Raw genomic sequence first — 17,220 nt, forward strand, 5'->3', positions numbered from 1 at the left:
TGTGCTTAGGGTCATTGTCTTGTTGGAAGGTGAACCTTCGCCCCAGTCTGAGGTCCTGAGTGCTCTGGAGCAGGTTTTCATCATGGATCTTTCTGTACTTTGCTCTGTTCATCTTTCCCCCCGATCCTGACTAGTCTCCCAATCCCTGCCGCTAAAAAAAAATCCCACAGCATGATGCTGCCACCACCATGCTTCACCGTAGGGATGGTGCCAGGTTTCCTCCAGACGTGATGCTTGGCGTTCAGGCCAAAGAGTTCATTCTTGGTTTCATCAGGCCAGAGAATCTTGTTTCTCATCGTCTGAGAGTCCTCTAGGTGGCTTTTGGCAAACTCCAACCATGCTGTCATGTGCCTTTTACTGAGGAGTGGCTTTTGTCTGGCCACTACCATAAAGTCCTGATTGGTGGAGTGCTGCAGAGATGGTTGTCCTTCTGGAAGGTTCTCCCATCTCCACAGAGAAACTGGAGCTCTGTCAGAGTGACCATAGGGTTCTTGGTCACCTCGCTGACCAAGGCCCTTCTCCCCCAATTGCTCAGTTTGGCCGGACGGCCAGCTCTAGGAAGAGTCTTGGTGGTTCCAAACTTCATCCATTTAAGAATGATGAAGACCATTGTGTTCTTGGGTACCTTCAATGCTGCAGAAATGTTTTGGTACCCCTCCACAGGTCTGTGCCTCGACACAATCCTGTCTCTGAGCTCTACGGAGAATTCCTTCAACCTCATGGCTTAGTTTTTTCTCAGACATGCACTGTCAACTGTGGGACCTTATATAGACAGGTGTGTGCCTTTCCAAATCATGTCCAATCAATTGAATTTACCACAGGTGAACTCCTATCAAGTTGTAGAAACATCTCAAGGATGATCAATGGAGCCCAATTTTGAGTCTCATAGCAAAGGGTCTGAATACTTATGCAAATAAGGTATTTCTGTTTTTTATTTTTAATAAATTTGCTAACATTTCTAAAAACCTGTTTTCGCTTTGTCGTTATGGGGTATTGTGTGTAGATTGACGAGGGAAATGTAAAAATATATATATTTTAGAATAAGGCTGTAATGTAATTAAATGTGGAAAAAGTCAAGGTGTCAGGTAAAGAGTTGTTTTGTCGTTAAGGGGCAGTGTTGTATTTTGAGATAGGCTTGAATAAAATAAGTAGCCAATAGGCAGAGGGTAGCATAATTTGTCTGATTCTCTGTAATAATGGTATGGGAATAATGACACATTTTATTTTGTGAAGTGGTTTCTTGCATCGAACAACACAACATTTTCAGTCACCTCCTTGTCTGAAGGACAAGTGGATAAACAGGTTAATGTCAAGCCCTGCATGTTTTTTTCAAAAGGCTCATGGAATGGGCTCCCGAGTGGCGCAGGGGTCTAAGACACTGCATTACAGTACAAGAGGTGTCACTGCAGTACCTGGTTCGAATCCAGGCTGCATCACATCCGTCCGTTAAAATGTTACGGGATGCATTTTCTCCATTCTTTTTGATGGTAGGCCACTCTGGTAGGCTTACATTATGATCAAATAGCTACGGTGGCCTACTTGGTCACTGTTAAAACTGTACTTTAAAGTGGGTACAGCCTCAGCGTTCACAGTAACTTCAATTGGGTACAGCCTCAGTGTTCACAGTAACTTCAAGTGGGTACAGCCTCAGTGTTCACAGTAACTTAAAGTGGGTACAGCCTCAGTGTTCACAGTAACTTAAAGTGGGTACAGCCTCAGTGTTCACAGTAACTTAAAGTGGGTACAACCTCAGTGTTCACAGTAACTTCAAGTGGGTACAGCCTCAGTGTTCACAGTAACTTCAAGTGGGTACAGCCTCAGTGTTCACAGTAACTTCAAGTGGGTACAGCCTCAGTGTTCACAGTAACTTAAAGTGGGTACAGCCTCAGTGTTCACAGTAACTTCAAGTGGGTACAGCCTCAGTGTTCACAGTAACTTCAAGTGGGTACAGCCTCAGTGTTCACAGTAACTTCAAGTGGGTACAGCCTCAGTGTTCACAGTAACTTCAAGTGGGTACAGCCTCAGTGTTCACAGTAACTTAAAGTGGGTACAGCCTCAGTGTTCACAGTAACTTAAAGTGGGTACAGCCTCAGTGTTCACAGTAACTTAAAGTGGGTACAACCTCAGTGTTCACAGTAACTTAAAGTGGGTACAGCCTCAGTGTTCACAGTAACTTTAAGTGGGTACAGCCTCAGTGTTCACAGTAACTTAAAGTAGGTATAAACCTCAGTGTTCACAGTAACTTAAAGTGGGTACAGCCTCAGTGTTCACAGTAAAAACGCGCTAGACGTTGCATAGAATTTCCACAATGTTGAAGTTTGCACTCATCAGACCTAAAATTTGCTCAATGGTGGAAAGAATTAGAGGGAACATTGCTGTAGGCTGTGAAAATATGTTGTTTTAGTTTTTCTTTAAAAAATCCATGCCATTGTTTACTTCATTGTGCTCCTTCACATATATACTCTATATGCCATTTATCAAAGCGACTTACAGTCATGCGTGCATACAGTAGAACCCACTACCATGGCGTTACAAGCACCATGCTCTACCAACTGAGCTACAAAATAATAATAATAATCCGTGTCCACCGTCTCTCCTCCTCTTTATCCTGTAGGATGGGTCGTCTCAGCAGTGTCTGACGCCTTCCAAGATCCACGTTCTGGTTCTGGTTCTTCACGGGGGTAACATATTAGACACTGGAGCAGGTATACACTATAAGAACTTTATTTATAGAGTGGACAACACTTAAACAGTTACAGTAAACACTAAACAGTGTTCTTACTTTGTTTATTATTGTAAAGACAATGTAACAATTTTGTATTTACTCATAATTACTCCCAGGTGAGCCAAGTAGTAAGCAGGCTGACGTCAACACTCTGAGTGGAGCATTTGAGACGGTGATGAGAGTGCATTACCCAGCAGCCCTAGGACACATTGCCATCCGCATGGTCCCCTGCCCGGCGGTGTGTGCCGACGCCTTTTCACAGGTTTCCAAGTGAGTACACAGGTTTCCAAGTGAGCACACGCACACACACAAACACACACTCTAACCCTCGCTCCTCTCTCTCTGGTCCAGTCTCAGTCCCTATAGTTTTGATGAGGGCTGCCTTTCCAACAGTCAGGACCACATCCCTCTGGCTGCACTGCCTCTATTGGCCACTTCCGCTCCGCAGTACCAAGACGCCGTGGCAACCGTCATCCAACGAGCCAATCAGGTGTATGGAGACTTTATCAGGTCCTTGGAAGGGGCATCCTTCTCCGGACAGGTCAGTGCAGGAGTCAGGGGTCAAAGTTTAGGGGTTAGTGATTTTTGCTGATTATACAATACAGTGAACTCCGAAAGTATTGGGACCGTGGTAAATATTTGTTTAGGATTTGTACTCCAGCATTGAAATGATACAATGACTGTGCAGTTAATGTTCAAACTGTCAGCTTTCATTTGAGGGTACTTTCATCCATATTGAGTGATCCGTTTAAAAATTACTTTTTGTACATAGTCCTCCCCCAAAAGTATTGGGACTAATTCACTTATATGTGTATTAAAGTAGTCAAATGTTTAGTATTTGTTGGATGCATTTGCTGTTTGTTTTGGTTGTGTTTCAGATTATTTTATGCCTAATATAAATGAATGGTAAATAATGTATTGTGTCATTTTGGAGCCACTTTTATTGTAAATAAGAATAGAATATGTTTCTAAACACTTCTACATGAATTTGGATGCTGCCATGATTACGAATTGTCCTGAATGAATCATCAATAACGATGAGTGAGAAAGTTACAGAGGCATAAATATCGTACCCCCCCAAAAATGCTAACCTCCCCTTTTACTTTATAGTAATGGTGAGAGGTTATCATGTCTTGGGGGCAGGATGTTTGTGCGTCTGTAACTTTCTCATTCATCAATATTCATGATAACCTCAACGTCATTGTATCATCTCAAATCCAAACTGCTGGAGTACACAGCCAAAACAACAAAACGTGTCACTGTCCCGATACTTTCAGAGCTCACTCTATATACTGTATGTACTCAATTTAAAGGTGTGTGTTCTCTCCTCCTGTAGGTGTGTGTGATCGGGGACTGTGTAGGTGGTATCCTAGGGTTTGATGCGCTGTGCAGCAGTAACGTCATCGTTTCAGAAAGCCAGAACAGCAGTAGACGAGGCAGCACCGTCAGCGTACAGGTACCTCTATCTCCTTTAATTCCATCCCACAGGGCTACTCTAGGACTAAAAAGCACTTTCAATGTAACTCTCTTAATCTCTGTCTGGGAAACCGGTCCTATCTGTAGCATAGATCTGACAGCTACTAACTATGTGTGCCCTCTCTCTCCCCCTCTCTTTCTCTCCCCCTCGTCCTCTCTTTCTCTTTCTCTCCCCCTCTCCCTCTCTTTCTCTCCCCCTCTCCCTCTCTTTCTCTCCCCCTCGTCCTCCGTCTCTCCAGGACACAGACCTCCTCTCCCCTGGCATCATAATAAACAGTGTCTCTCTGTCTTCTCCGTCTTCTCCGACTCTGGAGAGCAGTCGCCATCTTAGTCGCAGTAACATTGACATCCCTCGCAGCTCAGGACCTGACGACCCCAAGAGAATGCTGCCTCGCAAACGCAGCGACTCCTCCACCTACGAACTAGACACCATCAAACACCACCAGGCATTCCTGTCCAGGTCAGACACACACGCACATTCAAGGTATAGCTACATTGACCGACCAGTTATCAAATGTTAACTTTTCTACCATTTATTTCCCCCCCACTCTTTTGCCGTTCCCTCTCTCTCTCTCTCCCCCTGTCTCTCCAGTCTCCACAGCAGTGTATTGAGAACAGACCCAGGTTCGAGGCGCTCCAGCGGGAGTACCATGCTAGAGGGAGGGAGGCTGGACTTCGAGGTGGCAGACTTCTTCCTCTTTGGTTCACCTCTGGGGCTGGTGCTGGCACTGAGGAAGACTGTGGTGCCGTCCATAGATGGTGAGGGACACCTTCATCAGTGGTTGATCTCACTAGCCTGGGTGTGAATATATTACTGCTGCAGCCAACAGTCTTTGCCATACATGGAGTTGACTTTTTAAGGAGTTGGCTTAAGCAGAAATAGACTATTTGCTAAGTCTGCACTTTTCATGATTGCATTCATGTGTGCAGTCTTCAATTTTGCGTTCAGCCAATTCAAACATATCAAACATTCAGACAATTCAAAGATTCAGACAATTGAAACATATCAAACAATCATCCAATTGAAACATATCAAACAATCATCCAATTCAAACATTCATCCAATTCAAACATGTCAAACATTCATCCAATTCAAACATATCTAACGTTCTAACAATTTAAACATATAAGTGAGAATCTGTAAACTAAGCCAATCAGCATCTGTGTGGTGAGAGTGACGTTTCCTGCAGTTGTGGGGTCGGGCTCTGCCGGGACATCGCTAAGTGAGGTCACATCATAGTTCAGAGATTAGAGGTCATGTTTTACATCTCTGATGCCAGACATCCATTAGCTGTGACATTTAAGACACAACATGGTCCAAAGTAAACTAAGAACTAAGATAAATAGGAGGTTTAGGAAGGAGCTGAGAGGCAGCAGAGGAAACAGACGGGGTTGTGACACAGATTCTTCAGGGGTTCCATGGAGTTCTAGAGAGTTCCGGAGATATGACTCATCAGCAGTTGCCTGTGTCACTTCTGGACCCTTGAGACAAGAAGCTTTGATTGAAGTTGTCCTTAGTTCCGCCATTGTTTGGTCAAATGATTTTCAATATGTGAGCTTTGGAAATAACTTGGATGGCTGTTGTTATTTTTCCCTGCTCTTTTCCTCATCTCTCTCTCTCTCTCTCTCTCCCCATCTCTCTCTCTCTCTTTCTCTCAATTCAATTCCATTCAAAGGGCTTTATTGGCATGGGAAACATATGTTTAAATTGCCAAAGCAAATGAAATAGAAAATAAGTAAAAGTTAAATAAACAATTAACAGTAAACATTACACTCAAAGGAATAGAGACATTTCAAATGTCATGTTATGGCTATATACAGTGTTGTAACGATATGCAAATAGTTAAAGTACAAAAGGGAAAATAAATAAGGGTTGTATTTTCCCAATGGTGTTTATTCTTTACTGGTTGCTCTTTTCTTGTGGCAACAGGTCACAAATCTTGCTGCTGTGATGGCACACTGTGGTATTTCACCCAATAGATATGGGAGTTTATCAAAATTGGATTGTCTTTCAAATTCTTTGTGGGTCTGTGTAATCTGAGGGAAATATGTGTCTCTAATATGGTCATACATTTGGCAGGAGGTTAGGAAGTGCAGCTCAGTTTCCACCAAAAAAATTTGGTAGTGTGCACATAGCCTGTCTTCTCTTGAGAGCCAGGTCTGCCCACGACGGCCTCTCTCAATAGCAAGGCTAAGCTCACTGAGTCTGTACATAATCAATGCTTTCCTTAATTTTAGGTCAGTCACAGTGGTCAGATATTCTGTTTGGGGCCAAATAGCATTCTAGTTTGCTCAGTTTTTTTGTTCATTCTTTCCAATTATCTTTTTGTTTTCTCATGATTTGGTTGGGTCTAATTGTGTTGCTGTCCTGGGGCTCTGTGGGGTGTGTTTGTGTTTGTGAACAGATCCCCAGGACCAGCTTGCTTAGGGGACTCTTTTCCAGATTCATCTCTCTGTAGGTGATGGCTTTGTTATGGAAGGTTTGGGAATTACTTCCTTTTAGGTGCTTGTAGATTTTAAGTATTTTCTGGATTTTGATAATTAGCCGGTATCGGCCTAATTCTGCTCTGCATGCATTGTTTGGTGTTTTATGTTGTCAATTTTTTTTGCAGAATTCTGCATGCAGTCTCAATTTGGTGTTTTTCCCATTTTGGTTAATTATTGGTTGATGAGCGGACGGACCCCAGACCTCACAACCATAAAGGGCAATGGGTTCTATAACTGATTCAAGAAGTTGGCATGTCGAATTTGATGTTCTTTTGATAGCGTAGAAGGTCCTTCTTACCTTGTCTTTCAGATCGTTCACAGCTTTGTGGAAATGACCTCTGGCACTAATGTTTAGGCCGATGTACGTATAGTTTTTTGTGTGCTCTAGGGCAACGGTGTTTAGATGGAATTAGTATTTGTGGTCCTGGCAACTGGACCTTTTTTGGAACACCATTATTTTTGTCTTACTGAGATTTACTGTCAGGGCCCAGGTCAGACAAAATCTGTGCAGAAGATCTAGGTGCTGCTGTAGGGCCTCCTTGGTTGGGGACAGAAGCACCAGATCATTAGGAAACAGTAGACATTTGACTTTAGATTGTAGTAGGGGGAGGATGGGTGCTGCAGACTGATCTAGTGCCCTCACCAATTTGTTTATATATACAGTTGAAATCAGAAGTTTACATACACCTTAGCCAAATATATTTAAACTCAGTTTTTCACAATTCCTGACATTTAATCCAAGTAAAAATTCCCTGTCAGTTAGGTCTTTATTTTAAGAATGTGAAGTGTCAGAATAATACTAGAGAGAATTGATTTATTTCAGCTTTTATTTCTTTCATCACATTCCCAGTGGGTCAGAAGTTTACATACACTCAATTAGTATTTGGTAGCATTGCCTTTAAATTGTTTAACTTGGGTCAAACGTTTCAGGTAGCCTTCCACAAGCTTCCCACAGTAAGTTGGGTGAATTTTGTCCCATTCCTCCTGTCAGAGCTGGTGTAACTGAGTCAGGGTTGTAGGCCTCCTTGCTCGCACACGCTTTTTCAGTTCTGCCCACAAATTTTCTATGGGATTGAGGTCAGGGCTTTATGATGGCCACTCCAATACCTTGACTTTGTTGTCCTTAAGCCATTTTGCCACAACTTTGGAAGTATGCTTGGGGTCATTGTCCATTTGGAAGACCCATTTGCGACCAAGCTTTAACTTCCTGACTGATGTCTTGAGATGTTGCTTCAATATATCCACATAATTTTCCTCCCTCATGATGTCATCTATTTTGTGAAGTGCATCAGTCCCTCACAACATGATGCTGCCACCCCCGTGCTTCACGGTTGGGATGGTGTTCTTCGGCTTGCAAGCTTCCCCCTTTTTCCTCAAAACATAACGATGGTCAGTATGGCCAAACAGTTCTATTTTTGTTTCATCAGACCAGAGGACATTTCTCCAAAAAGTATGATCTTTGTCCCCATTTGCAGTTGCAAACCGTAGTCTGGCTTTTTAATGGCGGTTTTGGAGCAGTGGCTTCTTCCTTACTGAGCGGCCTTTCAGGTTATGTTGATATAGGACTCGTTTTACTGTGGATATAGATACTTTTGTACCTGTTTCCTCCAGTATCTTCACAAGGTCCTTTGCTGTTGTTCTGGGATTGATTTGCACTTTTCGCACCAAAGTACATTCATCTCTGGGAGACAGAGCGCATCTCCTTCCTGAGCGGTATGACGGCTGCGTGGTCCCATGGTGTTTATACTTGCGTATTATTGTTTGTACAGATGAACATGGTACTTTCAGGCGTTTGGAAATTGCTCCCAAGGATGAACCAGACTTGTGGAGGTCTACCATTTTTTTTCTGAGGTCTTGGTTGATTTCTTTTGATTTTCCCATGATGTCAAGCAAATAGGCACTGCGTTTGAAGGTAGGCCTTGAAATACATCCACAGGTACACCTCCAACTGACTCAAATTATGTCAATTAGCCTATCAGAAGCTTCTAAAGCCATGACTTCATTTTCTGGAATTTTCCAAGCTGTTTAAAGGCACAGTCAAATTAGTGTATGACCCACTGGAATTGTGATACAGTTAATTATAAGTGAAATAATCTGTCTGTAAACAATTGTTGGAAAAATTACTTGTGTCATGTACAAAGTAGATGTCCTAACCGACTTGCCAAAACTATAGTTTGTTAACAAGAAATTTGTGGAGTGGTTGAAAAACGAGTGTTAATAACTCCAACCTAAGTGTATTTAAACTTCCGACTGACAAGCTGCATCCCTGTCTCCCCCACGGCCCATGGAAAGAAATAGGTGTGTTTTTTGCCAATTCTAACCCCACACTGTATACATTGATTTTATAATGTTGAATGTTTTTCTCCCAACACTGCTTTCCATCAACTTGTATAGCAGACCCTCATGCTCAAATTGAGTCAAAAGCTTTTTTGAAATCAATAAAGCATGAGAAGACTTTGCCTTTGTTTTGGTTTGTTTGTTTGTCAATTAGGGTGTGGAGGGTGGTCTATCGTACGATAATTTGGTTGAAAGCCAATTTGACCTTTGCTCAGTACATTGTTTTCACTGATGAAATGTACGAGTCTTCTGTTAATGATAATGCAGAGGATTTCTCCAAGGTTGCTGTTGCTCTTGACACATATCCCACGGTAGTCTTTCTCTCTCTCCCTCCAGTCTCATCCTTGCGTCCGGCCTGTCAGCAGCTATATAACATGTTTCATCCAGCGGACCCCTCTGCCTCCCGCCTGGAGCCCCTTCTAGAGAAGAGGTTTCACCAGCTGCCCCCCTTCTGTGTCCCCCGATACCAACGCTTCCCTCTGGGGGACGGACACTCGGCTCTGCTGGGTGAGGATTGATACACACACACACCAGAAGTATTTATTTATGTCTCTCCTCCAAAAGCAAGCACTCAATTGGCTGTGTGGTTTGCTTTCCATGTCCATATGCTGTCATGGTAGCGCATCTGTGTGCATGTGTTATCAGATATAATGTACTGTGCTTTACGTCCGTCCAGTCAGTCTTATTTTGTTTTATTTTTAAATTGAACCTTTATTTAACTAGGCAAGTCAGTTAAGAACAAATTCTTATTTTACAATGGTGGCCTACCCCGTCCAAACTCTCCCCTAACCCAGATGATGCTGGGCCAATTGTGCGCCGTTCTATAGGACTCAGCAGTTATTACGCATTGAACTGGTCTGTAGTCTATTACATACGTTTATTTCTGCCTCTCTGTCCCATGTCTCTTCTGCCTCCCCTGTCCCCATCTCTCTCCCCTGTGTCTCCCCCCTCTCCACATCTCTCCGTCTCCCTCTTGCCCATCTCTCTATCTTCCCCTCCCCATTCCCCAGTGGAGACTATGCAGAGTAACCCCCATCTCCTGTTGGAGTCAGTACCCCTGTCAGTACCCCTGCGTTGCCAGGAGGGGAGCGTCAGTGAGACCTCCATCCCCGTCCCTGTACTCAGCTGGCCCCAGCAGGCCTCACAGCTCAACGACAGTGTGTACCCTTTCTCTGTCTCTGTCTGTCTGTCTGTCCACTGCTTGGTTCCCTTTCTCTGTTGCTCTGTCTGTCTGTCTGTCTGACTGTCTGTGTCTCTCACTCTCTTTGTCTGTAAAATGTAATTGGTTGCCTGATCAAAAATCTCTCTCTCTCTCTCTCTCTCTCTCTCTCTCTCTCTCTCTCTCTCTCTCTCTCTCTCTCTCTCTCTCTCTCTCTCTCTCTCTCTCTCTCTCTCTCACTCACTCACTCACTCACTCACTCACTCACTCACTCACTCACTCACTCACTCACTCACTCACTCACTCACTCACTCACTCACTCACTCACTCACACACACTTTCTCTCCGGTATCTCCTTCCCTCCATAGCGGACATGCTCCACTCCCACTGTGGTATGTTTGTGGACACCCAGTACCCGTCCTCCCCGCTGACTGGACCCCCCCACTCCAGGGGCCCCCGTAGGTCCAGTGAGGCCAGCATCGCTAGCCAGGTGTCAGGCATGGCCGACTCATACACTGCCTCCAACATCACCAACAGTCAGTATGGACTTTATACTGTTTATACTGTTAACAGCAGTGTTTGTGGCTCAGAGAGATAACATTAATTCTCTGAAATGTTTCACATTTTGTTTATTTCTTCCTTTGTACCGTCTGTTTTGTTGTTCCGTAGCTACTAAATGCTATAGCAGTTCGTCTAAGAAGCTGGGTCTCCTCTCCCAGCTTGCTCTTTCTAAACTCCCCTCGAGGAGCCCCTCTCCACGAGCCAGGAAGAAGATACGACCCTTCCTCACTCTCAGACACACCGACTCAGAGCAGGGTGACGATGATGTCACCTCTGACGTCACTTCCTATGATGTCTCCTCAGACCTGCCCTCTGACTTCACTGATGTCACCTCTGATGTCACCTCTGACATCCCCGATACGAGCTCTGACCCTCCGTCGCCAGATACGCTGATGGACATAGAGCAAGGTAGTCTGGGTACTGTAGTTTCCCTGGAAGGAGGAAGGTTTGAATCCTGTGTGACCCCCAGGACACTCATCTGTGTGCCCTGTCATTGGTCATCTTCCAGCTACAGTTGAACCATCACACTGTACTAGATGTCCTCTCCATCCTTTTCTCCTCTACAGCATTTACCCTGTACCGTACTGCAGTGGTTCCCAAACAGGAGTTATGGCAATGTCCTCAATCAAGGACTGGATTAACCCTATCAGTCCCGAGACCCTCATATTTAACCATTTTCCATTGACAAATGTCAATAAAACAAATAAGGTCTGCCAAAGCAAACACCTGATAAAAAGGAATTTATATGAATGCTGTAAGTACAGAATTTGTTTGCTTAGTGGAAAATGAATATCCAACTAGTCAGTGACAACTGTGGGGAGTTTGTGAAAACAACTATGTGAGCCTATTACAGCATTATAGGTGTTTTTGTAGAAAGACCCCGGGCCCCTTGGGATCCACCCTTGTCTCACAAACAATGCTCTAGCTCCGCCCCCGTTAATCACACAGACTAATCCAATGACACAACCTGTAGTCTGTAGCTCAAACACACTTATGTTTAAAAGGAATTAGAAGTCCAAATTGCGCCGGCATCAAGGTGGGACTCATTGTGTTAAAATGAGGGACCACTGTTTGGAAATCGCTGATATTGTATGTTACCCTGTCCTTCCTCCTTCCTCCAACCAAAACTGTCCCTCTACTCCAGTTTAATCTGTCCCTGGACTGAAAGCCCATTCTTCTCCTGTGTGGACCTGTGACTCTCCGTCTGTAATATACAGCCTCTCCCTTGGACTGTACATCTCTGGATGAGCACACATCCCTCTACTGTGGAACCCCTCTTTATCTGGAACTATCATTGACCAGAAATATGTCTATCTCTTTTTTTTAACACTATCTTCTTTTCTCAACCGTGATTACCTATTGCTTGTTTTATGCCAGGACTGTTTCTGTTGACTGATAGACTTCTCTCTCACTCTCTCTCCCTAGTTGCGTCTCGGTGGTGGGGCAGTAAGCGGATGGACTTTGCCCTGTACTGTCCTGATGCCCTCACAGCCTTCCCCACTGTAGCTCTGCCTCACCTCTTCCATGCTTCATACTGGGAGTCCACTGACGTCGTCTCCTTCCTACTCAGACAGGTACAACTGTTTATGAATGCCCTATGAATGTTTACAACATAATAAAGGCATTGCCTCCTTTGACCTGTTATAAGGGCTCATGTATTCTATATGAATGCTTATGTAATCATCCCTGTCTGCTTCTCCAGGTTATGAGGCATGAGAACTCTAGTATTCTGGAGCTGGATGGTAAAGAGGTGACCGAGTTCAAGCCCTCTAAACCCAGAGAGAAATGGCTGCGCAAGAGGACACATGTCAAGATCAGGGTGAGCACAGGCCCCTTCCTAACCACCTTTAGCCATTAGTGATATCTCAAGCTAATGCATTTATCAGGAGTTTACTGGTTTCTGTATCAGTACACCAATGGTAAATATATATGTGTGTGTGTGTGTGTGTGTGTGTGTGTGTGTGTGTAGAACGTTACGGCCAACCACCGTGTGAATGATGCTGTGTTTACTGAGGATGGAACACAGCTGGTGATGGGACGCTTCATGTACGGACCTCTGGACATGGTCACTCTCACTGGGGAGAAGGTAAAGCATTGATGCAAACTTGTGGGACAAACTTGAGTTCTGCCACTGATTGAGAGACACTGGGATAGAGCCAAACCCTAACTTGAGATACTTCCATGCAACTCAATTTTTGTTTGCATAAATAATTTATTTCTGTCAATGCAACATATGGGTGTGTATGGGCGTGTATGGGCATGTATGGGCGTAACCTCCTCTTGCTCCTCCTCCAGATTGACATCCACATCATGACCCAGCCCCCCTCAGGGGAGTGGGTGTACTTTGACACCGAGCTGACCAATAGCAGCGGACGCATCTCCTATGTCATCCCAGAGAGCAAGAGGCTGGGCATCGGAGTTTATCCTGTCAAACTGGTCGTCAGGTAGGTTACAGGATTCATCTGATTAGCTGATTTTCATGGTGTTTTTGAGTATTAAAACAAGTTTTGAATTAAGTGTATTTGTTACAATTCCCCTTTCCTGCACCTCTCCTCCTCTCTCTCTCTCTTGCCCTCCCGTCCCCTCCCTCTCTCTCTCTTGCCCTCCCGTCCCCTCCCTCTCTCTCTCTTGCCCTCCCGTTCCCTCCCTCCCTCTCTCTCTCTCCCCCTCCCTTCCTCCCTCTCTTAGGGGTGACCATACGTTTACGGACAGCTACCTGACGGTGTTGCCGCGGGGAACAGAGTTTGTAGTGTTCAGTATTGACGGCTCGTTTGCTGCCAGTGTGTCCATCATGGGAAGTGACCCCAAGGTCAGAGCTGGAGCTGTAGACGTGGTCAGGTAGGAACATGATGAGTTTTATTGAGTTTTATTTAATGTACTGTTATGTGGTTGTAGCTATATGTTCCTGCCCAGGAGTCACACTAGCTAATGTTGACATACAAGTTGTGAATAGTCCCTGGCAATCATCAAATTAATAAATTAATAGACAAGACACCCAACCCTTTGGGCTTCTACTTGTTCACCCACATCCTGGTCTCCCTCCCTCCCTCCCTCCCTCCCTCCCTCCCTCCCTCCCTCCCTCCCTCCCTCCCTCCCTCCCTCCCTCCCTCCCTCCCTCCCTCCCTCCCTCCCTCCCTCCCTCTCCCTCTCTCTCTCTCTCTCTCTCTCTCTCTCTCTCTCTCTCTCTCTCTCTCTCTCTCTCTCTCTCTCTCTCTCTCTCTCTCTCTCTCCCTCCCTCCCTCCCTCTCTCCCTCCCTCTCTCTCTCCCTCTCTCCCTCTCTCTCTCTCTCTCTCTCTCTCTCTCTCTCTCTCTCTCTCTCTCCCTCCCTCCCTCCCTCCCTCCCTCACTCCCCCAGACACTGGCAGGACCTGGGCTATCTGATAGTGTATGTGACGGGTCGTCCAGACATGCAGAAGCAGCGTGTGGTGGCCTGGCTGTCTCAACATAACTTCCCTCATGGCATCGTGTCCTTCTGTGACGGCCTGGTCCACGACCCCCTCAGACACAAGGCCAACTTCCTCAAGGCCCTCATCTGTGAGGTACAGTAACGGGGGCAGAGATGAGGGTGTAGGTGTAAGGTGTAAGGGGTTAGGGTAACACTGGGTTTGAGGAAGGGTAAGTGGGTTGTTCAGGGTGAGGGGACTAGGCGAGGTAGGTTTCTACTGTCAAAATACAATGTGATAGAAACAACAAAACTATCCCTACTGATGTGGTGTTTCTAACAGTCCATTCCTCTGTGTGTGTGTGTGGGTGTGGGTGTGTGTGTGTGTGTGTGTGTGTGTGTGTGTGTGTGTGTGTGTGTGTGTGTGTGTGTGTGTGTGTGTGTGTGTGTGTGTGTGTGTGTGTGTGTGTGTGTGTGTGTGTGTGTGTGTGTGTGTGTGTGTGTGTGTGTGTGTGTGTGTGTGTGTGTGTGTGTGTGTGTGTGTAGGCCCATATGAAGATCTTTGCTGCGTACGGCTCTACTAAGGACATTTCAGTGTACTCCTCAATAGGCCTGCCCCCATCACACATCTACATAGTGGGACGGCCCACCAAGAAGATGTCCAGCCAGTGTCAGGTACTTAACTAGCTCTTAGAAAATACACTGTCCCCCAAAAAAAAGTCATACATTCAAGTGTATAATAGGCAGAATCTACTACACACCCAGAGCTCATTAATGAAGGTGCTGAATCTACCACACACCCAGAGCTGATTAGTTAAGGTGCTGAATCTACCACACACCCAGAGCTGATTAGTTAAGGTGCTGAATCAACCACACACCCAGAGCTGATTAGTTAAGGTACTGAATCTACCACACACCCAGAGCTGATTAGTTAAGGTACTGAATCTACCACACACCCAGAGCTGATTGGTTAAGGTGCTGAATCTACCACACACCCAGAGCTGATTAGTTAAGGTGCTGAATCTACCACACACCCAGAGCTCATTAATGAAGGTACTGAATCTACCACACACCCAGAGCTGATTAGTTAAGGTGCTGAATCTACCACACACCCAGAGCTGATTAGTTAAGGTGCTGAATCTACCACACACCCAGAGCTGATTAGTTAAGGTACTGAATCTACCACACACCCAGAGCTGATTAGTTAAGGTGCTGAATCTACCACACACCCAGAGCTCATTAATGAAGGTGCTGAATCTACCACACACCCAGAGCTGATTAGTGAAGGTGCTGAATCTACCACACACCCAGAGCTGATTACATTTACATTTACATTTAAGTCATTTAGCAGACGCTCTTATCCAGAGCGACTTACAAATTGGTGCATTCACCTTATGATATCCAGTGGAACAACCACTTTACAATAGTGCATCTAACTCTTTTAAGGGGGGGGGGGTTAGAAGGATTACTTTATCCTATCCTAGGTATTCCTTAAAGAGGTGGGGTTTCAGGTGTCTCCGGAAGGTGGTGATTGACTCCGCTGACCTGGCGTCGTGAGGGAGTTTGTTCCACCATTGGGGTGCCAGAGCAGCGAACAGTTTTGACTGGGCTGAGCGGGAACTGTACTTCCTCAGAGGTAGGGAGGCGAGCAGGCCAGAGGTGGATGAACGCAGTGCCCTTGTTTGGGTGTAGGGCCTGATCAGAGCCTGAAGGTACGGAGGTGCCGTTCCCCTCACAGCTCCGTAGGCAAGCACCATGGTCTTGTAGCGGATGCGAGCTTCAACTGGAAGCCAGTGGAGAGAGCGGAGGAGCGGGGTGACGTGAGAGAACTTGGGAAAGTTGAACACCAGACGGGCTGCGGCGTTCTGGATGAGATTAGTGAAGGTGCTGAATCTACCACACACCCAGAGCTGATTAGTGAAGGTGCTGAATCTACCACACACCCAGAGCTGATTAGTTAAGGTGCTGGAGGCAAAAGGCAAAACTGGATGAACAGGACATAATAAATTCAAGTGTATAAACGCTCATCTACCAACTTCCCTTATGAATAAATAGAATGCATAAATGTATCCCTATAGCTGGATAGTTTAGTAGATACATAAAGTGATTGATCTGATCTCTCATCCATTCATTCCCCTTCTGTCTATCTGATCTCTCTCAGTTCATCCCAGATGGCTATGCGTCTCATCTCTCCCAGCTGGAGTACAGTCAGAGGTCTCGTCCTGCCAAGACCGCCAGCGCCCGTATCGTCCTCCGTAAGGGCAGCTTTGGACTGGGCGCGGCCGGGGGGGACTACCTCCGCAAGCGCAACCACATCCTGCGCTCAATCAACCCAACTGGGGGGGCGGGTTCTAGCTCCTCTGGCCAACCAGGACGTACGGAACGTACGCTGAGCCAATGCGAGGTGGAGAGGGAGAAAGCAGCGGGGACCCAGAGGAGTATGAGTATAGCAGCTGGGTGTTGGGGCCGCACCGGGAGCACCAAGGAGGAGTCAGGAGGATTACTCAGCCCTAAGTAGGGCTCACCAGACTGGGCTACAGGGGGAGGGGACCCTGCCTGACTGGACCTGAGCACCATCTCTGGACTGGCCCTGAGAGAGAGATGGAGAGAGGAGGAAATATGGTTAAGAGAGAGATAAAGAAAATGATGGGATGAAAGAGGGGAGGGATATGGTTAACAGAGGGATGGAGAGGGAGGGAAAAGGGCAGAGAGAGGGTCTCTGGGGAAATGGATATAAAGCCAGAAAGATGGGTGTTGCTCTAACTTTGATGTACATTTTATAAAGACGTTCTACTGTATCATGAGAGTCTCACAGTCAAGACTTTTATATTACCTATCTTGGCCACGAAAAGAACTGTAAGGAAAAACGAAACATTTAAACAAACTATCGTAAGCCTTAATCGTTGCCCCCTTGGGGCCTGGAGGGCCCACCCTGGTCCGAGGAATGGTTGAATTTACTCTCTGCATCTAAAGGACAATGGGAATTCACAACCACTCCAGCTCAGGACAGGCCCAGACAGTGGAGCCACCAAAAGAAGTGTCAATGGTGACCTGGAGGTCAGGGTGGTCAGTCTGTAGCCATGGCAACAAGC

At 45.7% G+C, this 17,220-nt stretch overlaps 1 protein-coding gene across 1 annotated transcript in view; it reads left to right on the forward strand.

Moving 5' to 3' along the window:
* Window positions 1-16,790, forward strand: part of LOC139555023 (membrane-associated phosphatidylinositol transfer protein 2-like) — an 81,123-nt gene extending 64,333 nt beyond the window's left edge. Inside the window, exons 11-28 of the mRNA XM_071368447.1 lie at window positions 2,615-2,705; window positions 2,842-2,995; window positions 3,077-3,266; window positions 4,062-4,181; window positions 4,441-4,661; window positions 4,794-4,960; window positions 9,362-9,532; window positions 10,036-10,182; window positions 10,553-10,720; window positions 10,854-11,153; window positions 12,171-12,319; window positions 12,448-12,564; window positions 12,715-12,831; window positions 13,041-13,189; window positions 13,434-13,583; window positions 14,102-14,285; window positions 14,675-14,803; window positions 16,290-16,790. Of these exons, the coding sequence (XP_071224548.1) occupies window positions 2,615-2,705; window positions 2,842-2,995; window positions 3,077-3,266; window positions 4,062-4,181; window positions 4,441-4,661; window positions 4,794-4,960; window positions 9,362-9,532; window positions 10,036-10,182; window positions 10,553-10,720; window positions 10,854-11,153; window positions 12,171-12,319; window positions 12,448-12,564; window positions 12,715-12,831; window positions 13,041-13,189; window positions 13,434-13,583; window positions 14,102-14,285; window positions 14,675-14,803; window positions 16,290-16,646 (3,081 nt within the window). The 3' untranslated portion in view covers window positions 16,647-16,790. The remainder of the gene's footprint in view (window positions 1-2,614; window positions 2,706-2,841; window positions 2,996-3,076; window positions 3,267-4,061; window positions 4,182-4,440; window positions 4,662-4,793; window positions 4,961-9,361; window positions 9,533-10,035; window positions 10,183-10,552; window positions 10,721-10,853; window positions 11,154-12,170; window positions 12,320-12,447; window positions 12,565-12,714; window positions 12,832-13,040; window positions 13,190-13,433; window positions 13,584-14,101; window positions 14,286-14,674; window positions 14,804-16,289) is intronic.
* Window positions 16,791-17,220: the final 430 nt, after the last annotated feature.

This window comes from Salvelinus alpinus, chromosome 1, assembly GCF_045679555.1.
Source record: "Salvelinus alpinus chromosome 1, SLU_Salpinus.1, whole genome shotgun sequence".
Taxonomy (NCBI): domain Eukaryota; kingdom Metazoa; phylum Chordata; class Actinopteri; order Salmoniformes; family Salmonidae; genus Salvelinus; species Salvelinus alpinus.